Source organism: Rissa tridactyla, chromosome 1, assembly GCF_028500815.1.
Source record: "Rissa tridactyla isolate bRisTri1 chromosome 1, bRisTri1.patW.cur.20221130, whole genome shotgun sequence".
NCBI classification, from domain to species: domain Eukaryota; kingdom Metazoa; phylum Chordata; class Aves; order Charadriiformes; family Laridae; genus Rissa; species Rissa tridactyla.
The window spans coordinates 22,486,936-22,512,277 of NC_071466.1; the positions used below are offsets into that span (position 1 = coordinate 22,486,936).

General features: G+C 42.3%; 1 protein-coding gene across 1 annotated transcript in view; it reads right to left on the reverse strand.

The window, feature by feature from the left end:
• Positions 1-1,814: 1,814 nt before the first annotated feature.
• Positions 1,815-25,342, reverse strand: part of LATS2 (large tumor suppressor kinase 2) — a 55,147-nt gene continuing 31,619 nt past the window's right edge. The window contains exons 3-8 of the mRNA XM_054201056.1: positions 19,349-19,481; positions 13,927-15,464; positions 10,558-11,140; positions 9,747-9,929; positions 8,472-8,578; positions 1,815-7,764 (exon numbers count right to left, since the gene is read on the reverse strand). Of these exons, the coding sequence (XP_054057031.1) occupies positions 7,270-7,764; positions 8,472-8,578; positions 9,747-9,929; positions 10,558-11,140; positions 13,927-15,464; positions 19,349-19,481 (3,039 nt within the window). The 3' untranslated portion in view covers positions 1,815-7,269. The remainder of the gene's footprint in view (positions 7,765-8,471; positions 8,579-9,746; positions 9,930-10,557; positions 11,141-13,926; positions 15,465-19,348; positions 19,482-25,342) is intronic.

Genomic DNA, 25,342 nt, shown 5'->3' on the forward strand with positions numbered 1-25,342 from the left:
AGCCCTTGGCCTTTTTATTACTTTTTTTTTTGCTTTGATTTTTTGGAAACAAAATATTTTTGTCATTTTTTGGAGGTACGATTGTAGATGCACCAGTAAGTTGCCCCAAAATATTTATATTTTGTCAAACCAGTATTTTCCTATGAGAAGCGTTTTCTTTGTGAAAAAAACCCCACTCGATTTGAATTGGCCTTTCTGCCCGGTGACTTTGTCTTCAGCGACACAAATAGAGTTCCCTGAGGGGAACGGCCTGTCCCCACCCAATCCCTGGGAACGGAAAGACGACTTTCTTCTGGGAGATACTTTTATTTAGATTATTCCTCCAGCATTAAGCATTTGGGGGGCAGAGCAGTGACTCGTGCCCGTGCTGCTGTCCTACTGCATAGCCAGGATGAGGCACACATTGAGAAATTGAATATAGAGAAGGCATTACTCCCCCTGGTGACATGCCACCGCTGTCCCGCAAGGCTTGCAGCAGATCGTCGTCATCCCTACCGGTGCTCTGCCATTCGTCTGGCACTTCCACCCGTGAAATGGCCCGTCAGTCAGCCCATTTATCTACAGCTATGTGGGTGCACATTTTCTGAAAAGGATCCCTTTTAGGTGACACTCATGTTCTGGCTGTGCACAGCTCCATTCAGTGGTGGGCAAAGGCTGGGGATGTAGCCAAGATGATCTGTGCACCAACATCTCAACAACTTCCTAATCCTTCATGCAGCCCTTTAGCTGTACTTTCTTTCGAGGTCCTTTGGCTGGACGCTGTCTCTCCATGCATTCCTACAGCCACGGCACAAAGCTTGATGGCAATATGAGGCTTTCATGCAGTGCCATGATGCCAAGAAGAACGATACCTGTGCAATCCCCACTGCCGGGCTTGGAGAGCAGCAGATCTGGCTGGTGACAGCCATCTCCTGCTCTGCTTAGCGCCAGCTCCTCATGCTGGGGGACGACATGACATCCCTGGAGGCTTTCGCTGGTCAAAGCGCTGGCCAGCCAGACCCAGCACTGGCCGTGGGCCCACGGCGAGTGGAAGGTCAGACCAGGTCTCCAGAGGTCCCTTCCAACTAGCACTTCTTATGGTCCTATTTTTTATTCACCCCTGGCCCCATCCAAAGCAATCGCAGCTGTAAAGCCAGCCTTGACACCCACCGCTGTTCCGGTCAGTCCCCGTTTGGTTTGGGTACCTGCAGTCTCCCCGGTTTCCACCCAAGTGAGTTCTTCCTTTAAAAAAATGTCTTTTTGTTGGAGTTTCATCATAACATCAGGTTAAACCGCACGCTACACAGATGCTTTGGAAGCTGTTATCCTGTAAATTAGTCCTGAATTTTGACCTTTCTTACCTGCTAAATTTCATGTCTAGAAATCCAAACCAAAAACCCTCTTACCAATCCCCCAATGTTGAGCTAAACCCAAACACTATAAATAGCTGGTGAACATACCTGTAATGTGTGTGTATATATATATTCAACATATATATATTGAACAACTGAGCCTTTTGTAAGAATTTGCTAATGAACATTTGCCTTTGTGTCGAGGACCCAGTAGCAAAGTTAGACACATAAAAAATAAATGCGTGTTCCTTTCATTCCTTTTTGACAATTGGATTATTCAGCACAATCAGGTATCTTTTTAGAGAAATTAACTACTCTGAAGCTCTCATCAGACCAACGAAAGCCACAGGCAGTTATTAAGCTGAGCTTACTGTTGCTATTAAGGCCAAGAATGACCAATGCAATGGAAAGCAGTTATCAAAAAAGACACAATAACTCATCAGACCATGAGGCTACTGCAACGAGAGGCTGAGCTACTGCTTTCAGGAGCGGTGATTTCATTTTCAGACTTTGCATTACTAAAGAGATCCCATCAGACTTGCCCAGTTACTAATCGACCTGCAGATCCTCCTCCTCGCTAGCCCGCTTTCCCCTCTGGCCATACAAAGCTATTGGTGCTCCCTTTGGAAAGGAGCAGAGTTGTGCAAACTGTTGCCCTGAAAAGAGAAAAGAAAAAAACCCACCCACAGCTGCCCAACAGCATAAAAGGAAAAAAAGAAAAGCTATTACTGATGACAAGTGTATTTAGGGGACAGTTGATGCAGCCTTCGGAAGCACAGTCAGGAGTTTAGGGGAAAACCTCACCATCCGTGACGAGCACTTCCTGGCATGTGGTGAGCTCCTTTGTGGCACTTGGCTGGGCAAACCCACAGCATCGCAGTGAGCTATTGCCCCACATTCCTTTAGAGCAGCCCAGGGATGGAGGCGGCATGGGAGCCGGGTGGCAACGCAGCCCCTTTCCTCCCCGTACAGCGTGACCCAAAGCTGTGGCTCTCTCTGGCTCGCTACGTGCCCCTCCCTGCTGGCCAGCAGGACTCTCTGAGGAGGGCGTTGTGTGCTGTGCGCTCCCAAAAAGTGCGAGCCAAACAGGAGGTGCCAACGTCAACGTTCTCCTCAACACACGCACCCCCGTGGGGTAACGACTGCACGCTGCAGCAAGGCTGGACCATCTTTATCCGGGCTGCCACTCCTGATCTAACACTCTCAGCTATCTCTCCTCACCCACCTGTACCCCTCGCGCGTTCAATTCCCCCTTCTCTTACAACAGCCGAAGGGGCCGAGTGCCTGTGGCTTTCCTGGGTCACGGAGATCCCAGGACTGAGACCAGGAGGCGAGGTGCACATTACACACTCCTATTTTTTGAGCCCCGCTGAAATTTAAGAAATACTTAAGATCACACAAGGCCTGCTTCATGAAGCCCCATTTTCTTCACTATCTAAAAATGAGCAGATGCAAGCAGAGGTATTTTTCATCTCGCAGACCCGAAGTAAAGGCACCTTCCAAACCACGAGAGCTGACAAGTCAGCGCGTCCGTTGGTCCATTTGAATTTAAATTGTCCATGTCACCAGGCTCCAGTTTCTTCTGCAGGGCTTGGAGCTACTGTTGCATTTGCAGAAGATGACAACAGCTTTATGGGTCAGATCCTCAGTTTATTTTGACAAGAACAAGCTCAGGACTCTGTTTTTACTGCGTCACTGACTGCTCATTCACTGCTCAGAACCGAAACCGGAGGAAGGCACAACTTCCATGTTCTTGCCGCAGCAGATTTCTTTGCCACGAAAAACATTTTTACACTGTTTTTTTGTGTGTGTGTGTGTGTGTGTGTTTTAACAGTTGCTATTTCTACATTATCTATTCCTGCGATTATTTCCTGTGGGAAGATTTAATATTTTTAATTCCAATAATACTTTTAGTAACAGTTGCCATTTTCTGCCAATGTTTCTGTATTTTGGGATGGAACCAAATTATATGTTCTAAATTCCTCCTCTCACTGCAGTTTCTCTAGGAAAGCTTTTAAGGCAGTTATTTCATACCTCAAAAATTACAGGGAAGAAGAATAGAATTTTCTCATGTTTATGAGACTCATTTTCCATCAAGTTCCAGACTATCGCCTGCTTCCTGCATAGCTAACCTCATTCTTCCATTTCCATTTGAAAGTCAAATGCTTCTCTCCCTCGTTTAGCTTTCATGTTATTCAGGTTAGGTACCTGGTTATAACTTCTGCTGGTAGCTCTTTTGCATCCAACTAGGAATAGTTTGCTTAACGAGAATCGTTGCTCCTTCTTGGCAAATCTGGCCACGCTGAAGAACACAGGCAGGAAAGGTTGCGGAGGCCCTTTCTGTTCCTGTGCCACTGGCACCATTGCATTATAAAGTTTCCATTCTGGAAACAGCAATGACTTAAATTTTTTAAGGCAATTACTTAGACTTTTGTACATACAGTTAGGTGGCGTTACTGCGCACACATCTTCGCTGAAACCCAGGAATGAAATTCGTGTCTCACCAAGATCAGCAGCAGGTTCAACCTTGACTTAGTAAAGTCAGGATTACATTTGTCATCTGTGGCCTTAATTAAGAACACTACTTCAGAATTAATCATAGAATCGCCTAGGTTGGAAGGGACCTTTCAGATCACCAAGTCCAACCATCAGCCTAACTCTGACAAAACCCATCACTAAACCATATCTCTAAGCACTATGTCTACCTGTCTTTTAAATACCTCCAGGGATGGTGCCTCAACCGCTTCCCTGGGCAGCCTGTTCCAATGCTTGATAACCCTTTCAGTGTAAAACCTTTTCCTAATATCCAATCTAAACCTCCCCTGGTGCAACTTGAGGCCGTTTCCTCTTGTCCTATTGCCTGTCACTCGGGAGACCAACCCCCACCTCTCTACAACCTCCTTTCGCGTAGTTGTAGGGAGTGATAAGGTCTCCCATAAATAATAAGTAATAAACTCCTTACTTTCAGTCAGGAATAAATACATCTAAGGAGGTTTTTTTTTGCTTGTTTTTTTTTAAAGGAAGAGGGTTTTTGATACAAACATTGACTTGATATAGCTTCTTAAAAGAAGATACTAGATTCTTTTTGCAGGAAGTTCAGCAGAACCAAGAATGCTTAGAGCCAGTCCCAGTGCATGGCATACTGTTTACTTGTCCAAATTCCATAAAATTTATTCCAAGTATCTATTTACCCCTGAAATGTTTGCAAAGAACGTGAGCCTTCTAGAGACAGCGCCTGATAAGCTAGAAAGATTTGTTTTTCAAATAAGTTCTTCTCTAGGTAAAACGGCAGTTGGCTTCTGTTCCCTGCAGCATAGATTTTAAGTGAGTAATATATTTGTTGTGGAAGCACCTGCTTCCTTCTGGGCTGGGCTCTCTCAGTTTGCTTAGTTGCAAAGATTCTGTACTTGCAGATGAATTATTTACATTTTAGAAATACGTCAGAGGCAACAGCCAGAGGGGGCAAGACACACTGGTTGTGGTTGCCCTGGCAGAGCCGCCACTGCAGAGAAAGCGACTCTGTTGAATTTTATGCCACCTACTGACCTGGCCACACCAAAGCACGTTCTACCTGGGAATCTTGCCCCTTATTCTCAAGGGCCATGAGGACAGAAGAAATTGTCTTAATGTACCCAGAGATCCCATCAAATGCTGCAGGAGAGGTGAGATTTGTATCTCGTGTTTGCAATTCAAACCCATCACTAACATTACAAAAACAATCAATTTAAAAACTTTGCCTTCAAATAGGCAGAGATTATCCTTTTCAAGAACACGTAAAGCATTTTAGATTTTGATTCAGATTTTTAATAAATTGTGCCAGTAGAAGCTTTCAAAGGCAATGATATATCAATAAATAACAGTTAAATTGAGTTCCTGAGAAAGAACCTACCACATGAAAGAATGTCAGATAGATGTAAATAACAAAAAAGGCATTACTATATAAAAAAAGCAGTAATACTGAATCTTACATGAACTGTCACAACACAAGCACTGCATACCTCAGAACATTCCTTTCATACAAATGTAAACAAATACACAATCATTTTTGTTTAGTTTAGGCTGATGAATTTATATGTTGTTGCTTAGATATCTAAACAATGGATAGAATAGGATATGCTAAAACATTAAGGAATAATATGTGGAATAATATATGGAAAAAATAATGAAGCTCCAGATTTAAAAATAAAATAAAGCAAAAACACATTAAAGGAGTGTTTTCCTCAAATGTTATTACGTCAATCACTTTAAATAGGACTGTTACACTAATCTGAATTAAGGATTTTTGTGTGTGTTTACTTATTTAGTTATATATAAAATATATATGCAAATATGTATGGCTTAATTATCTTTAGTATTCTGATATCACCTTGAATAATTCTCACTTATACATATACAAAAAATGCATATTTTAACATAGTTAAGAATTGATATTTCGAAGTATGCCTATAATTTGACAGAAATGCAGGACTATCGTGCTCCATCACAGCAACATTTTTATCTATAGACAACAGGCCAGAGTGACCTACCAACAATGCCAACAGTTTCAGGTGTCAGTGCCTAAAACATCAGGATCCTAAACGGATACACAGCCGGTCACGTGTAGGAATCTGATGTCTGGAAAAGCCATGTACCTCCAGGCTCCGTAGATGTCCGTGGAGCTGCACGCACTCAACATCAGCCTCATCGCACTTAGGATCTCGATGTCTTACGGGAGCACAGCTTTAGACATTCTGTTTTGAAGACGTTGAGCTACATATGTTAGTACTGGTGCTCTGCATTACTGCTAGTATTAAACAACGGTCGCTGTGCTACATGCTACGTGAATAAGCCCAATGTAGACTGTTGCCACAATCAACTTTATAGTAATGGTCTTGCTATTGATCCTTTGTGGGGAAACGTGTGTGCCGACGATACATGTTTACTAAAATGATCTATTACATCAGACCACAAAATCACTATTCAGTTATAACCTTTGCAATCTGTTTTACAAAATTAATATTGGATACAATCATAAGAGGAAACCACCCACACAATACATTATCAACACACGGTTTAAAATGGTCTAATTTTAGACCCTTAGTAAAAATGGATCCACAGGACCTGCCTGTGAATGGCAAGAAAAGGCCATTTCAAATAGAAAAACACTGCTCATGCAACATTCTTCACACACTAGACAATGAAATCACACCCGAATTGTCACTTGCTCACACTTTCTATTACACTCCAATAAGCAGAAGGAAATAAAGCAGCTTTAAGGTTATGTCACAATTTTGAAATGTGGAAAACACATATAATAAACAAAAATCACGGTGCGAATACAACTGCATCAGTAAATTTAGAAAATTAGAGAGCAGGTTTTTTTTTTTCATTTTTCTTCTTTTTTTCTTTCTTACATTATTGCACAGAGACCTTTCATCACATGTTCTTCAGCTTTATGCATCTTCCTAAATGTGAAATAAGTGCTATGGATAAAATAAAAACGTAGAAAAGAAGAACAGCAGCATGATTTGTCAAAGTTAATCCCTATAATTTAGTAGGAAAAAAACCCCCTGCTATAAACAAAATATAAGTGCTCTTTATTCATTTAAAAAATAACGCTGACAGTTGCAGAAGTCTGTAAATGTTAATCTGAGTAGGGGGATGCTGACCTCAAATAAAAATAGTCCTAGTAAGGACAGACTGCTGGCCTTGCAGATTTTGGTGAAGACCAGGATTTCAAGTGTAATTATCACCAAAGTTATTTACAGTAAAACTGACCTGAACTTCCACGAGTGCCATTTTCAGGACCTGGCCCTGCAAGCTTCGGACTCCCCAGGACGACTCCAGCTTCAGCTGAAGTCATACCTGAACAAGCACTGCAGGATCAGCTCCTAAAGGATCAGTTAAAGGCCCTACTGGATTTGAGATTAGTCTTATCTGGAGTACTCTATACAATAATTTACACATATACAGGCTGACAAGCTCCAGTCTGATCCACTACACCTTTGTCTTCCGCATCAGATTTCTCAGACTGGCCAACTTCCATTCCAGAAGGTTTGGGATACCTGAATGGATATCCGTTGTCATCGAAGAACCTTCGGAAAGTAAACTCGTAAAAAGCATGTTCTGTGTGTTTGCTATTGGAAGAGGCTAGTGGATCCCATGTCCTGGTGCTGTCACCACTAGCATCGTTCCAAGGACTTTCCTCTTCAACTGGATCAAAATTCGAAGTGTCCATTGGATGGCTGATCTTTGGAACATAGGGAGCTGGCTGCCTGCGGATATCTGTAGAGAAGTCCATAGAGTGAAAGAAAGAATGGGCCTTAATATCATCAGCTCCGTTTCTTCCAAGCCTGTCCTCGGCAGCACAGCAGAGCTTTGTGATGAGATCAGTTGCCTCAGGGCTTAGCTTGATCTGTGAGGGAATGTGCAGCGTGCTTTCCCAGTTTATCACCTGGAGGTAAGAAAGGTATTAAACAACTTCTAATCTTGGAAACAAAATCCTTCCGATTGTAAACTGTGTGGAAGTATACACATAACTAGTCAATTCACAGTCTGTATAGTAATTTTAGAGGTTCAAGAACCCAGAGGTTAGATTACATCAGCTGGTAACAGCTACTTTAATGAATCAAGAAACATTGTCGAATAGCAGATAAAAGGAGCAATTCCATTTAAAAAAAAGGCAAATTCCTTCCTGAATGCTCCCACAGTCCCATTTGAGAACATATTCAGTTTACACAAGACTTCACAGAATGACTTCAAGGAACTACTTCATTTCATCTCCAAAATGTAAACTAGGAAAAGTGATCATGAGATACAGCCTTTCTAATAAAAAACTACTCACTGCTTGACTTTGAAACACTTACATTGCCAACTGTAATTATCACTGGTACATCAGTTTACTCAAATCTGATAGGCACTCTTAAGGAATTTAGATGGATGAACTTGTGCTGAGAAGACTCATAAAACTAATAACTATCTATGCAGTTGGACAAGCCAGTTCTAGTCTGATATTCAGTGCCTTCATTGATTGGGAAGGGCTTTTGTAATCACTGCTCCTTTCTCTAGTATAACAAGAGAGGATAGGTCTGTGCATGGAGGTGAAGGGAAGGGAAAAGGTTAAAATTTTGCCACCCAGCTTGGAATTTTGCTTCAGCTTACCTTCAGTTGGGTTTCTGTGGGTGTAGGAGCCAGAAAAGGAGGCTGTCCCACTAACATCTCAAAGAGGATCACACCAACACTCCACCAGTCACAGAGCTGAGTGTATCCTGAAAGGCAAGTCAAAAGGTTGTCCTCCACCAACCGAGGAGAATGTGTACAGAGCTACTTGTGATTAAGTATCAAAACATACAGCACAGATTTCTGTCTTTTCTCAGACAAACAATTTGTGACCTAAAAACAAAGGACTCCCAATTCATAAAGTCACTTCTGCTTGCTGACCTGAATTCTACTGATGTCAGTAAAGATCTAGTCCTGTTGTCTGGGAATCTTTCTGAATAAATTTAATTCTCAACAAAAGTGAGTGGTGAAATCGTATAATTAGAAAGAATGAAGTTTTTTATCATGCCCTGTCCCACAACTACATAATACACAGCACAAACTGGACCTCAAAGAATACCAAAAAGGTTTAGTGACTGATGTCCCCCTCTAGGTTCAGTGGAGGTGAAACCACAAGTTTGAAACGCTGCTGAAAGACACAGCCTTGCTCTAGAGACAGAAGAAAGCCACAGATGACTTTCTGAGCAAGCTCCAAGCAGAATAATTTCAATTGCTGAATTGCTGTGACAAGACAAATATGTTTGAGATCTCTGAAAAGGGAAGACAATTTAAACACTGATTTCAATGGAGATTTGTGTCATAGGATGATGTAGGCTCCAATGTGAAATCTCTCAACTTGAAAAAGATCAGGCTTAGGATCTGACTTGTAGACAACTTTGAACAACTAAATTTCTTACTACAGTGACCATGTCTGTTCTGCATGGGTAGCCACCGAGTACTGTCTAAATTCCTCAAGCCGAGCTTTTAAATGTACGGTGTTCAGTGTAAATTGTGGAAGACTTTTTGTTGGGTTTCCCCAAGATTCTGGCTGAGAATCTGGAGGACATTTCCACAAGCTGACATCATCCATATTACATCATCATCAAGTTTACATCATAAAGTGTCCCATCTGAATCAGTGATTCAGAACCATCAGCTGGCTACTCACTGGTCTATGTAAACTTGCTAGTGGTCATAGTTGTACTTCATGAGTACAGATAATCTGCTTTATACTTGAAAAGCATCACTGCCAACATCATCTGAGACATTTATTACCAGTCTCATTCAAAGGTCTCAGAGTGTAGATATACACAGACACACGAGGTATGACCACCATCAATGTCAGCAAGGTATTTCAAAGCATTGGCACTCAAACAGGAGAAAAATAGAGGTTATGTACCTTTACGAAGCAGGACTTCAGGAGCAATATAGTTAGGGGTTCCAACTAATGAGTGGGCTAGACACCTCTGATGCTGTTTCTTAGCTCTTTGTTCCAATGTCTTCAGCCTATCTCCACATCTACAATTGGACACATCATCCCAAAGATCACTGGGCTCCATGCTGTCTTGTCTGATATGGCTCCCTTTCAAATGGGAGAGAAAGTTTGCATTCACGGTCATAAAACACAACACACAACGAGAAAAGCATTTATCTAGAGCTGTTTGTGCCATCTTCTACTCTCACAGCATTAAATTTAAAATCCAAGGCATTTCCTTCTTCCCTTCACAATTGGTTTTCCACAACCAGCAAAATATCCCTCTCTCAGCGCAAGGAAGTATGCTCCCATATGGGAGATACAGAACAATGGAGTACATTTACATTAACTATACCAATTGTTTATGACCTTTTTGCCAACAGACACCAATACTCCTCAATGGCAGACACAGGAGGTGTAAGTCTGTAATTAAATACTTCATCATCAAAAGAGACCCTCCAAACAAGTATAAACTGAAAAACTGCTGCTACTGTCAGCTACGACTGACTGCTACAGTCAGCCAGATTACTGACCGGGATTTAAACAGCACTGGAAACAAAGGACTGGAAGCAAACTAATTGAATGAGTTAACGAGAGACAGATGCATCATACTGTCATTGACTCTTTGTCAATGTACACAACTCTGTTTTCTACGCTAGCTTTTCTGCCAAGAGGTACCTGTTTGTTTCAAAATAAATAATGCAATACCATCACAAATAAAGCCTAAGAACACTACCTTTCTGATAGTACTTTGAATTGTGAGTCCACCTGAATCCAGTACACAGTCCAAAGTCAGTCAGTTTGATATGCCCATCAAGGTCTATCAGAATGTTGTCGGGCTTGATGTCTCGATGAATAAATCCCATTTTGTGCACACTCTCTATAGCCAAAGTGAGCTCTGCAATATAAAATCTAGCCAGACGCTCTGGAAAGACCTCCATTCGAATCAGTAGACTCATCATATCCCCACCAGGGATGTAGTCCATCACAAAGTACAAGTTCTCTTTATCTTGGAAGGAATAATAGAGTTTAACCACCCACTCATTGTCAGCCTCAGCAAGTATGTCCCTCTCTGCTTTGACATGAGCCACCTGGTTCCTGTTCAGCACATCTTTCTTTCGCAGAGTCTTCATGGCATACAGGGCATGGGTATCCACTTTGCAGGCCAGGCATACTTCTCCAAATGCACCAATACCCAGAGTCTTGATTTTCACAAACATAGATTTGTCCATTTTGGCCCTTTTAAGTCTGTTGTAGTTGGACTCCTTCTGGTAAAGAATTTTCCTCATTTGTTCCTGTTCTGCTTCACAAAGGCCAGCCTTTACAAAAGAAAGCAAACCACAAGAGCTAGTACTGTTACATTCATAGCAAGAGAATAATAAACTAGCATTCCCGAAACGCATTTCTGAGAAAAACTAACCCAGAACCAGAAAAGACATAGTCACAGGAGATACACTGTCTTGTCTGTCTGTTGAGGTATTTCTGAGATACTGGCAAATTCACTGTGCCCTAACTTGTTCCCTGAATTTGCTGTATTTCAGACTGGTCTGCCTTTCTCGTTTGACTGAATGAAGAGGCATGGGGCAATACTGTCAGAGAGGGGAATACAACATAACAAACCTGATCATAGGATTTAGTTTACACCTTCCAAATGGGCACTTCGCCACTGCATGCCACTATACGTTTGCGTGCTGCAATACACCTTAATGTAAGCTGAAATTAAACCTAGATGCAGCAGTCCACTTTGCTCATGAATGGTTCTCCAGGGCAACTCACATTAACAGCTCCTACCTTGAGTGCTGTTTAACTGCTGTGTTTTGAGCTGTAATTAAGCAGCTAGTTTTGACCTACACATTCCCAAGTGCCTTGGGAACCACCTTCTTTAGACACCGTTTTTCTTCTCTGCCATATACAGCCTCTGCTCTCAAAGTTTGTAGATCTCCTGACCATCTGTTCTGCAACTTCTCCCTTTTCCCTCCTGAAATATGTGCATGTAACCCTCAGCTCTGGCCTCCCCCCAGCCACTGCGGCCCAGATCCTGGTGCTATTTCCCCTCTAAATGTATTATTTCCCCTCTGCACATAAGCTGCAAAAAAGCTGGCTTGTCCACCTCCTGTCCCGAGAGCCTCCAAATAACTGCAAGTAACATTTCACACGGCTGCGGGGAGAGACCTCCTGAGAAAGGGAGCAGCAGCAGTATCCAACCAGACTTTCCTCACCCTTCAAGACAGAGCCTGCAGACTGCCAACTCTGATAACATCAGTGTCTGTCCCTCTCCTGAGAGTCACTGGTGGCCCCCACCAGCAGAAACCCCTGGGCTGATCTCCAGGATCCTCTGACAACCCATCCTCTGCAGCATGCCCCTTTCTTTCTGCATACCCCATGTCCAGAATCCAGAATTCGCTGGCATCAACTGAAGCACTCTGAAAGGAAGATTTGTGCCTGGTGGGAAGGGGCAATGGGGAGGAGGGTGGAGGGAGTTCAAGCTGACTGATCAGCAGACTAGACACCCAAGCATACACCCACAGGGCTGCTGCTTAGATGGATTTAATTTCACATCTGTTGTCTATGTCTTTAAAGTAGAATGTGGGCAGCCACACTATGCAGCGAGATCCCCATGGTATAAAAATGAAATCTGTATGAATAAAGGATGGAGGAGGTCTGTAGAAACTTGCAGAACAGGTAGGATGAATTTTCAGACTGAAGGCATCAGCCAAATCAAAACAAGTAATACTGTTTTTAAAATGTAAGGCAAGTACAGCAATCCATAATAAAGGAAGCGTTTATTGTTTTAAGGTAAAATAATTAGTATGTTGTGTTCTTGGTTAATTTGAGAATAATGCGATATTCAGATAGCCAAAATCTCCTGAGTTCACAGTGTATTATTCCAACCAGTGATGAGGTTGCTAAGGGAAGGAGTTGTTTTTGTTTATAGCTGAATTATCTCTGAGTTATGAAGTGAGTGAAAGCTGACGAGTCAGAAGAGAAGAACTAAAGCAATTAGCTGTTTTACTTCTCTAGAGATCATTCCCTATCTCAATCTCAGGAAAATAGTCACTAAATCCAAGCAATGCAACACAATCTGTACTTGCAGTGAGGACAAAGTATTAACTGTCACTAAAATGCTGACCATTCAAGAGATTTTAGAAATATATTAGTTTAATTTTAACCTCAACAAACAAACTGCTGAGTTTTCTGGAGCAATGTAAGCATCAAATTAACTGACTCCAGAAATTGACTGTGCTAGGGAAGATCGAGTAGTTAATTATTATCCATTATGCATTAATAATAGCTTTCCTTAGAGTTTATCCTTAAATACAAAAGTAGACTAGTCATATTCTAGTCATGCCTGGGAAAAAAACCCTCCTGCACATTTAAAAATTAAAAACAAAACTGCCAGAGCAACCATCAGAACTTAGCAGCTTTGTTTTAAGCAGCCCTATCAGTGAATCAGCTTAGGTTTGAGAGCTACAGTTAGGCATGAAAGAAGCGCTCTCAGTCGAAAAGTGCACCTCCCTGTGACCTGCTTCTAGAACAAGTTCCAGCAAGGGTCCCAAGATCAGTTCAAGTTGTCCAAGATATGATTACTTGCACAATATTATTACTTACATGTGTTCAACAAACAACTTCCAGTCAAATATTACATATTAATCTGAAAATATGGCACAGTGAATATACTGCCAAGTTGAACCATGGCTTTGGTGAATTGAGTGGCTATCATGGAACACGGAGAAAGAACTGGAGCAAAAAGAAAACGCTTTTTAAGGGTTTTACAAAAGCTGCCAAAATATTGCCAGGGTTATCTCAGCCTCAAACCTGGCTTCTGAGTTCTTGCCTAAGCAAATCTAACACTTTTCTACTACTGGGGGTTTTGCTTCATTTTACTTTTCTGGTATGAAGATACATTATTTCACATCTCATGTTTTTCAAACAGCCTCCCAGACCTGCACCCAGGCTTCTAAGTAAAAATAGTCTGGTATAGGGAGGTGTTGGATACCTACTACTTCCAGTGGAGCATGCCTTTATAAATTTTTTGACTGATTAAAAATAGTAATAATCAATTTGATCCCATTAGCTTTTATTATAACAAAACATGGAGAATTACTTTAGCCATTTCTTGCTCCAATTGTAATCTTCTGTTAATTTTCTGTTGGTAGGTCTTTATGACATTTTCTACATGTTGCTCCATGTAGAACTTGAAGGCAAAAGGTGAGTAGCTCTTTATTCGGGATTCTCGCTTTTCCTCATCTTTGCCATTTTTTCGCACAGGCACTGGAGATGTCTGAATCTGCTTTTTATCCTTGCTTGGTTTTTCAGCTTTAGTGTTCTTGCTGCTTTTGTCATTTCGCTCACTGGTCTCCTCAGCCTTATTGCACGTTGAACTGGGGACTACGCGCAGGGTCTGCTCTACGCCCATGCATAAGCAGTTGATATCAAACTGCTCAGTGCTACCAGGAAGCAACAAATGCTTGGGATATGGTGGTGGTGGACACCGCAGTTCCTGGTTACCATAATCCACATCTAGTTGATAGGCGTTAGCTGCTCCAACAGGTGGCACGTGCTGCTCAATGATCTCCAAGCCATCCACAGCCGGTGCCTGTGCAGGTAACCAACCAGGATGGGAAGGTCCCACTGCGGTCTGAGGCTCGGGCCTCATCACTCGCATGCTCTTCACTGGCTGGAGAATATGAGCAGATGTGACTGCTGTGATCGTATTTGGAGACGTAATTGAAGGATCGGGTTTTCCTGAAGGAACCTGTCTTATAGACACCGTTACTTGTGGCTGTTGCTGGTGGTTGTTAAAGGAGTTTGTTCTGCTCGGCACTGTGGCATCAGGTCTGAAGGATACATGTTGCCGTGGAGATGTTTCTATTCCTGGATTTTGTAAAGAATCTCGACGTGACGGTGTTGCTGCCTGCCACTGCTGAACTTGAGGATTATTCATGTCATAGAGGTCCATGTTTAGGCTATTTCTAGACGGAGTTAATAGATTTTGTGGTGGACTGTCTGAAAAATCATTAGCAAAGGCTGGACCTCTGGATATCACATGCATTTGATGAGAAGAAGGACTTGTCTGTTTGTGATGAGAATGTGATATGTACAGGCTTGATGGTGACTGCTGAAATGCATGACCAGAATTATTCTGAACAACTGCCCCTTTATTTGGGAGATTGGTGTATCCTCCCTCCTGCTGCATCTTGTTTTGGAAGGATGGACTCCGCTGAACACCATACCCCATAGGTTCCCCCTGCACCATCATGTGCTGCCTACTGTAATGTTGACTGTTGGAGCCATGAGATGCCGGCAGCTGCAAAGCTTGACTGCTGTGATTAGCCACTGAATAATTAATCACAGAAGACTCAATATTTGCAGGGTATGTTTTCTGCTGATGGCTTGTTGGTGTGCTGTGAGTGCCTACTCCAGAGGGTCGCTGTACAGGAGCATTCATAGCTGTAGACTGTGAAGTAGAGATTAAATAGTCCATGTATGGCCTTGGAACTTCAGTAAGTATATTTGCACCTTCTGCTCCAAAGCCTGTCCCTTCATAGGCTGCATTACTGATCTGATGGTAGGACGGAAAAGATTCGTTTGATCCTTCGAAGCTTGGCCTGCGGGTTACATTATTTGGCACAATACCCTTTCCTTTATAAAAAGAACACAGAAGAATGTTAGGAAACAAATCAGGTGAACAAATTACTTTGCATTACTCATGCATCTATACATACAGATGTACACACACATGCACGCACACTGTGTAGGGAACATGTGTCATAAAAACACCTTCCAAAGTCTAAATTAAGCACTCCGAACATTTAAAGTTATAGGTGCCAAGTATTACTACTGATAACAAGCTACTGGCCCGCAACACTGCTCATGCCAGGAATCATCAGGGAGTTCTACCAAATCATGAAAATAGAAGCACAAATTCCTTAACTATGAAATCATCAGATTACACTACAGCCTGGTTTTTAAAGCCGGACCAGTATTATCAGTCATTACTCACTGACAGAAGGAAGCTACAGAGCCAGGGGTTAAATACAGCACCAACAGGAAAAAAAAAGCTCCCGGAAGGACTGTCAATACAACTTAAAGTCAACATTACTATAAGCTACTAGGTCATCACACAGTCCACATCCTCAGCACAGTGAGCTCACTGCTTATGCTGGAGATCTGTTTACAACTCTCTGTTCCATCGTTCTCCTCAAAAATCTTTGTTTCCCTCCCCTTCATTCGCAACAAAGGCATCACACAGTTTGTCCTGTATTCTTTCCAATGTGTCGGACACAAAGTATACCCTCATATTACTCATCTTCCATCTGTTTGGAAGGCAAATCTTTTGGGGTGTCAATATGTTAATCTTAGCTTGAAGAATGTGCAGAGACAAGATAGCAGCGTTCCTACACTAGAAGCGCCAATGTCACTTTTCATCAGTTCTTTGATCTGAGGACAAATTGCAGGTGTATAAAGCACTGGCTATGCCAAAAAGACAAGGGGAGACTGTGCTGTTGCAATTTTTTTCTGTTCTCCTTCTGGTTCCTCAGCTTTCATAAAACGCAGGACTTGGCCCATATATGCCTGAACAATTGCCCTGTAAAATCTTAACTTCACAAGGACCATAAGAATAGTCATATTGCGCTAACAAACTTGGACACTGGATTGCAAACTTTCCCAAATATTTGTATTGCAGCATGTCCCAGCTTGGCCAGATGCAGCCCACTTGAGCATAGCTGTTGACTCCTCACCTCCATACACACAAGCCCTGCTATACACAGACACACAAGGACGTACATGTCTATGTACCAGCTCTCCACACTGAAGAGGCTGCCCCTGTACTAAATTACACTTTCATAAACAATGCACTGTTTTGAAATGCAATCAAGTTGGACAAATAACCAGTGTTATTTAAAGTGAAATCTATAATCAGCAGCTCTTTTTCCTATGATACCACAAGGCTATGCTTACCAAGGTTGTACTTCTAACAGCACTCCCCAATAGCTTATCTGCTGGGACACAGCGAGATGCACTGATGAGGCTGTGTCAATCCAAAGCATCCTAAGAAGTGTCTACTCTGGCCTAGAGGTGGGAGGCAGCCATAAGACCCACTTGTCATGTCTGTCGGTAGGATTCATGCTGAGCCTCTGGGGCAAACAGACTTTTGTTTTTCCATATCAGAGGCCATGAAGGAAAGTAACAGCAGTAATTGTCCTCCTTTGGGACACATACTTCAGCTGTGCAAGGAATCTTGCTGATGTAAAGAGAGATATGGCATCCACCTCCTAGATTTGTATACCAGTAAGTCCGTTCTGGTCTGACAGAGGAATATTTGGATTTGTGAAGATACCAAATGTGTCAGTTGCAGATGATTCTTTTCCACACATTCCTATCCAACACGGTAACTGTTAAAACTGTCTCTCGCCTCTTATGGTTTTAGTTCAGACTGTATTCTTAAGATTAATCAACTATACTCATGGGATGATCTTTTTTTACACATAGCTCTCTGGTAAGTTTTAGTTGAGTCTTGCCAGTATGCTGAAACTCTTGTTAACTTTACTACTGAAATTAAAGCAGGATATAAATAAATAAATTGCAAAATCTATTTCCATATACCAATATATGGAACTCAAACCCAGGAGATTCAAATTCTCAAACTGCAAATGAAAAGTTCCCAAGTAGCATTACATGCTTCTTAATCTACTAGAGGACACCTACACTATCCTAGCACAAACAAAACGATACCAAACAAATCAGTATGATTTTGTGGCACCTCAGGCAGGCAAGCACTAATTGCATGATATTTAAGTTTTGCATTCTGTGTATCCTAAAAGTAAAGGCGGATCTTCATCTTGAAAGGTTAAGTATTCAAAGCAGCTGCATACATTGGAACGTTAAGAAAGCAAAACCAAATGCAAATGAAAGACAACTGAGTAATTAAAATGTTAGCCTGGAAAGATTTTGCAACCCTTTCAGAGGAAATGTATGCTTTTTAGGACTGGGTGTGTTCTTTCTCTTTAAGGAATAAAGCCTTTGTACTATAAAGCAGAATACAGTGCAGAATTCTGTCGAAGTTATTTTAAATTCTCCTTAAGGCTCAGTCAAGGCCAGATTTATGCATGTATTAGGATAGAGCTCACTAAATATACTGGCCAGTACTGCTTTGTCTTGTCAGGTGGTCATCCTGCAGGGTGGCACTCCAGGAAGCATTTTCTTAGGGTTTTCCAGAATTTCACCAAATAATATCATAGGAAGCCTAAGACTGACAGAAAGGGCAGAACCATGCACCCGTTTCCATCATATTTGAAGCTCCACACCTGAGAGTGATCACCTGGAAAATGAGCTCCCTACCCTTTTCCATCTTCCCTTTATGTGGCTACCCTCAGCATCCCCCAGGAAAGAAGTGGCTTTACTGAAGACCTCCTTCCTGTCCAGGGATTTCTCTTTGTAAACTGAATGGGCTTTCTCTTCCTCAGCTTTCCTCATCTCTGGACATGCCCTTCTATCAACTAACCCAAATTTAACACCCTTCACAACACTGACAAGGCAAGGAGAAAGGTGCAACTGAGATGGTCAAGAAGATAAATCTGTCACATGGAAATCACCTGCACACAGTAAACTCGACTTCTGACCACGCTTAAGAGGTTTGTACTACTGTAATCAGATTGCTTGAACGGATTTGTTAGCTTCAAGTAGTCCAATATGGACAAGACCTTTTAAGTCTAAATGTTGCCACTGACACAAGAGAAGTTCCTTGTCCAATGAAACAGGCCCCTGACGACAGCTCTCCAATCCACTCAACCCTTCGTCCACTAACTCCTCTGCAGCCTGTAACACTGTGTCATTACACAGGCTTAGCCAGTCAGAGCATGGTTATTTGTCTGTCTGGCCAATTTTTGAAACTGAAAGAAGATAAAAGTAACAAACTCTATCCAAACTAGTGTGTATCCTGATCACAGATCAAGAGCATTCTGCAGTGCTGTAAGTGCCAATATGTGAATGGAAACACCTCTTGCAAGGTCTTTTGTCAGCTGTGGTCTGACGTTTGCTGATGAGGCATATGCAGGGCCCAAATCCTCCCATTTGCTAATTTACATGGAACAGAACGGAAGCAGACTAGCAGGGATGAGAGGAAAAGCTTCTGTTATCTTGGCCCAAGCTATTTCTGCAGTGTACTTACAAGGATGTTAACATTAATGAATTCCTGGGAAGCAAGCTATCTCACAACTCCACAGCAATTACTTACGTGCAAGCTTTTACTTTGCAGTAAGCTTGAGATGACTGAGGTGACTTGCATTGAAGGATAAATAACTTTGTGTTTAAGAAGGTGGACTAAGAATGTGCTCTTGCAAAGCAGGTGAGCTGTGTCCAGCTTCCAGCCCAGCTCACCTTGCAGGGGCATGTTCACATCACTGTCTCCTACAAGAGTACTATCGAATACTACCAATCCCTATTTCTCCCCATCAACAACTCTACTTTAAAAAATAGCTTATAGCAAGAAAGAGTAAGACAATTTTGAAACGGTTCATGCTTACCTGGTGAGGTCTGCTTAATTACACGTACTATCTGTTCATTTCTAGGATCCAAGTAGCTCATCTTACTGATATACTCCAGAGCTGCTTCAATACTTCTGCTACCTGTCTGCTTCAGTGCTCGGATGGCCATCTCCTGTATAAAGCAAACAAGAATTGAATCACACTGAGACAAAACCCAAGCACTGTACTGCAGGCTAGAAAGCAGTAAGCATTCTTACATTTATAGAAACATTTTATAATTCACACCAGATCACAGCTGCCTGAAACCAAATGGATTCATATTTTGAAAACATTTGCATGCCTTATGCAATTCAAAAATTAAAAGAAGAAAATAACAAAAACCACAACCTACCTAGACTCTGGCAATTAAAAAAGCAGCAAATTGAAATGTGTACTGTAAGATTCCTTAAACTTTGAATCAGGTCTGGAAAAGGCAGCATAGTTTGACATAGGATGAAACAGAATGAAGTATTTCGCTTTTGGTATTTGAGAGCATGTCTCTTAGTCACACCTGAACACAGTAAAAGCTTTATGCTTTCACAGATGCCACAAGAAACTAATTAGACAGGGGCTGATTTCTGCTGAGCAAATCCTGGCCCCATTAGAGTCAATGGAGAAGAAAGACTACTGTTTTCAGTACAGCCAGGACATCATTCCTATCTGTTTGGAAAATGACTAGGCACACCAAACTGCATTTCACATCGTTAGTCTTTTTAGCTGGATTTTATTGGGCACACAACCATCGCTGAGAAGTTAATATGGATGCCAGACACACAACCTGAAAACTAAAACTGGGGCAATTATGAACACTCTCATTAAACTATTCTAGCACAACCATCATTAGCATCCCCTGCTCTACAGCCAGCAAGTCACACTCTCCTGCAGTTTGTTTATACTTTTACTTATAGCTCAGGTATACAGAATATTTTTCAACAGTGATGCTAGCCTCTGGTTGCAAAGCAAAATTCACAAATCCTCACAAGGCTACACGGTCTTCCCTGAAATGATGGAGAAACTGAAATCCAGAGCTTTAACGTTGAATTCAACTCACTGAACTTCACTCATTAAAAAGTTAGATACTTACTCAAAAGCAGTTGCTGAGAACCTTTCTATAATCACCTCCAAAAGGCAATTCATAAAAAAAGATATAACAGGCGATAAACTGACCATTAGTGACAGAAGATTAGAGGACTAATTTGAACTGGACTGCTAGCTCTTAGATGGCTAAAGTTGGATGAAATGAATGTCACCATCAAGGACTTACCTGCAAATGTCAGTATCCTATTATCTTGCCACATTTCTGCCTTTTTTAGGGGAATTCTGTCATTGCAACCTGCCCACTGAGCCCTGAATCAGATGGAGTTTGTGCCTTCTTGGCTTGGCTTATTGACTGCAGATGTGATGGCTGAAGCGCACCACTCTCCCACAGGGCAGTTCTATGCACTGGTTAGCAGTCAGGTAGCCCCAACACGTACCCCCTTTTCTGTACCATCTGGAGCAAAGAGCAGCTTTGCTCGACTGAACTGCAAGTACATGTAACATACTCACTAATTGTTTACTTAGCAAGGGAGGATCATCTCCAATGACACTAATTCACATTTAGCACAGAGGCACATGCTGGCACTTGGCATTTTGCTTCGCTTAGCTCAGTCCCCTCCTACTCCCCCCAAAATGGCAGCATTTTCTCCATTACTCAGAGGTTCTGCCTGGGGAATAGCTATAGCAAGTTTGAATATTTTTCATACAATTTATGACTCATAATTCATAGAAAGGCAGTAGTTGGTTTCACATTTCCTATAGCTGAAATATTTCACTGGCATCAACACATTACTAAGGGCAATTTTAAATCAACAGAAAACTATTATGTATGAAGGAAAGAATTTCCCACAATGTTTTTTTCCTCTCTTTATTTCTTTTTTCTTCTTCTGGATACATTTCTAAAGTATTAGCAAATTCGCATCCTAGTACTCAGCATTCTCATCATCCAGGGACTTTGGGCTTTACAGCCCAGCTCCACAGGGCTGCTAACATGCTCTGCCCATTTACACCAGCTGGATCTAGCCTCAGATCACAAGTCTTAAAGTTTCCTAAATCAAATGTGCTCCATACACACATTTGGGCTGGCTTGGATCTTTGGGTTTTTTTGATTTTGTCTGCAATGAAGTACCAAGAGAATAAATGCTTGGTAAACAATTATCTTAATGATTAATAAAACAGTCCATATAATCCACTTTTCCCTCTCTTAGCTGTGCTGGCTGTACACAATTCAAAGGGGCTAAAAAAGGTTAGTTTTTTATCACCAGCACAGTGATATCATGTCTGAAAACAATCCTTCCCTCCACCCCCAAAACTGTGGCATTACTGTTCTCTTTTTTTTTGCCATTGCCTATGTCAGAAAAGTAGAATAAAAATGACACTGGTCTATTTGAAGCTGCATGTTCTACCTTCAGCAGATATATTAGGGGATTCATATTTAAACTTTAGTGGGAATATGGGAGGAGTAAACTCTAATACATTTCACTGTGGACTGTACGATAACCTAAGAGGGCCAGTAAGAGCTTGGGACTGGCAGCTGTGTTGCTGGCAATCTCACCCCTGCAAGCCCCCACTGCAGCTCGAGCCCCTGCTCGAGCTCCTGCTCACCATCTCTCATCTTTCATTAGGCCAGCTCCCAGCTCCAAGGGGTTTCCTCATTACATACCCTATTTGCTTAGCATTTACATTACTGCTGGAAAAAATGAAGTAAGTTCTTTTGTGGTTCAAAAGAACACCAGTGATTCCCCTGTATACCATCCCATAGCTTTGGCCCTTTCCCCATAGCTATCATGGGACACAACGAGCCCCAGTTTCTGAGGCTTGTTCACAAAAGCCTTGTAAAGCAGTTTTCCTTATGTTGAGATGGCATTTCCTACGTTCTAGCTTGTGCCCGTTGACCCTTGTCCTGTCACAGAGAAGAGTCTGGCCCCATCCTCTTGACACCTGCCCTGTAGATATTTATAAGCATTGATAAGAACCCTTCTCAGTCTTCTCTTCTGCAGGCTAAACAGACACAGGTCTCTCAGCCTTGCATCATCTCCACGCAAACGGAGAGCAACCAACAAAAAATAAACATTCCACATACAAAAGGAAAGGGTTTTTCTCAGAGGCAGATCACATATAATCATAATTCTCCACCCAGGAGACAAACCCCTCTGGGGGCATGCAATACTCCACGAGAGTGAAGGGCAACAAGAAGCTCCAGCACTGTGATTGCTGGCCTTTCCCATCAACATCCTCCATGCCCACAGCTCACTCCTCTCTGGCAGCCACATGAAGAGGGCTCCACTCCAGCACCTTTTCATTCGGAATGGGGGACAAGCTGATGCATGGCTGAGGCTCACAGAGGGTTTGCTCTGTGCCTGAGGCAGCTGCTGGCTAATGGGGCATGGTGGCCCTCTCCTTACTATATGCAACGCAGCGATGAGCTCTGCTGAACGAGGGAGTGTGGCTGGGACGAGGCAGCGAAGGGCTGGCCTCCAGGAGCCTGCTGAAGGGGAAGCTGGCTCCCCACGGGTGGCTGGGGCCAGAGCCTGGGCTGCATTTGATGGGAATCGATATAAGGGCTGTTTTGAAGGATGGGAAGAAGGGCAGAAGATAGATTAAGCAGTGTCAGTAATTGCACTTGGAGAGCAGAGGCTTAAGTGAGATGAAGGGTGTTTGTGAGAAGCAGCAGAACACCTTAAGAAGAAGGAGAGAAATCAATGCCAAAATCTTGCAAACTGATACTGCAGACAGCAGAAGGGCTGAGGAAACAAGATGACAGACACTGGGCAAGGAAAAAAGTGCATGGCTACATTGACACTGAGCTGTCTTCATTTTACGCCACTCTAAGGTAAGTACATTTTAGAAAGAGAAGGGAAAAAAGACCAGAAATGAGACATGAAAAAAAAATCCACTTGGATCCATATCCAACACCAAAACATTCAAGTAGGCACAGGATCAAATCCAGCTCCCACTGAGGTCAACAAAGATTTCCATTAACTGCAAGGTACACTGCATCAGGCCCTCTGCTTCGGATCATTTCCTCTTCACCAGGCCAAACGCTGTCAGCCGCAGTACGGGTTGAGAAACCTGGCTGCTGGCTGTGTTCTGCTAACCCCACAGCCAGCTGTCAGGCTGCGAGGAGAAACACAAGCCACTGGCAGCGCACACATAAACCACAAGGGAACAGAGCGGTCCCGGACCCAACTCATTCTTTACATTCTGTGTATTCCCTTTGGAGGATTCAAACATCTCTCCGTGCAGGGTTTTCATGCACCTTTTTGCTTCCGGACATCACTAACTGTTGGTGAAAAAATAAACCAGAAAAAATAAAGGTGAAAAGCTACAAGAGGAAAATGTGCTTTTACAATTAGCTCTAATAATTTTGTAATTAACGTTACTGCTGCAATATTAAAATGAGGTTTCAGTGGTCAGTTGCGGTTCTGGACAGATCTAATGGAAAACCAAATTCAGGCCATGAACCACAAAGAAGACTGAGGCAAATCTGCAGAATCCCAAATTTGTATGTACACAGAGAAAAATGGGGAGAAGGGCGTTTTCCAGCTAGTTCCTACAGTGGGCTACCCAAACCAGACAGCTGCATGGTTAACACACTCTCCGTTATTTCCCCAGTCTCATGCTGGTAGAAGGCAGCTTTCCAAGAGATTTCAAGATTTTGCTAGAAGGAAGGCCACCTTTGAGCTCAGATGCTCAACAGGGAAAATCCTTGTTTGATGGTAAACAGATATTTGGATGTGTGCATATACAGACCTCATATCACTCTGTGCTCTGTAGGCAATGTGAAAGGCTTTCCCCGTTTTACCCTCCCGCCTGGCTGTACTCCACCAGCATTGGCAGAGGTTTGCGTTCTTGCTGTACTACAGCGTTGTCCAGCAACATTTTTCATTCAGAAAGCTCCTAGTTGCCAAGATGTATTTATCATCCAAGTGAAGATTGCACAAGAGGTTACAATAAGCAAGATTTTTTCCCAAGAACATTGTGTCTGAAAGAGACAATAGGTCCTCCAAGATTTGGCAAGGGTTATTAATTGCTAACAACAACAAAAATTAATTACTTGCTTTCCATTCACAAAGAAGGATGGGCGACAGATGCAGGAAACAGATACAGGTTCCCTGCGGAAGGGAAAAAACTAAAGCTCATGCCAGAAGAGATGATCCAGAATTGATTACAAACCTTTCTGCGATAGCCCACCATTGTAGGAATTTTCATTCATGACTTTAAACAAGCAAAACCTAAGAAATTCAGGAAACAATGTGTACAATATGCTCTGTCAGGATTGGTGCAGCCCCACAGAACAGAGAACCTTATTTTGTAATATTCTCTACCTGTAATTATTCTCTAGTTGGACGCTTCATCAAATTTTGTACTCTACTTTTGTTTTGCCCGTTTTCAGGTTGCTAACACCAGGGGTTAAATTTTGCCTACAAATTCCCATGCCTAACCATAACCCTGATTAAAAAATTCTAGCCACATAATTAAGAAGCTATTTTGTGAATCATTAGCGCTCCTGAGTTTTAGTGTATCAAAACAGCAGGAGGAAATGAGCACTAGCAGAAACCTAAAGCAGCCCCCACTTTTTTGCTGCAGAATCACTTAAGTCCGTTCATAAACCACATAACCCATTCAGAAACTAATGGAGACCTACCCCCATGGCTAGTTAAGAGTTTTCTGCCCCCACTGCTCCTGTTATAAAGCTCCTCCAAAGCTATACTGCTTTAGCAGTGCTAAATCTCCCTCTTATTTTCAGCCTAAATTATGTGGGGTCAGTTTATTCCCTGTGCCTTTTGTTTCAATTGCCTTTTAACTTCAGCATCTCTGATGCAGAAAATGAGCTCCCTAAATCCTAAGAGATGCTTGCATCTTGGCCTCCTGGGCTAAACAAACCACATTCTTTTCGTTTTCTCCTGTAAAACAGGCTCTTCGTTTTCTTTATGGCTGTAGTAGCCCATCTCT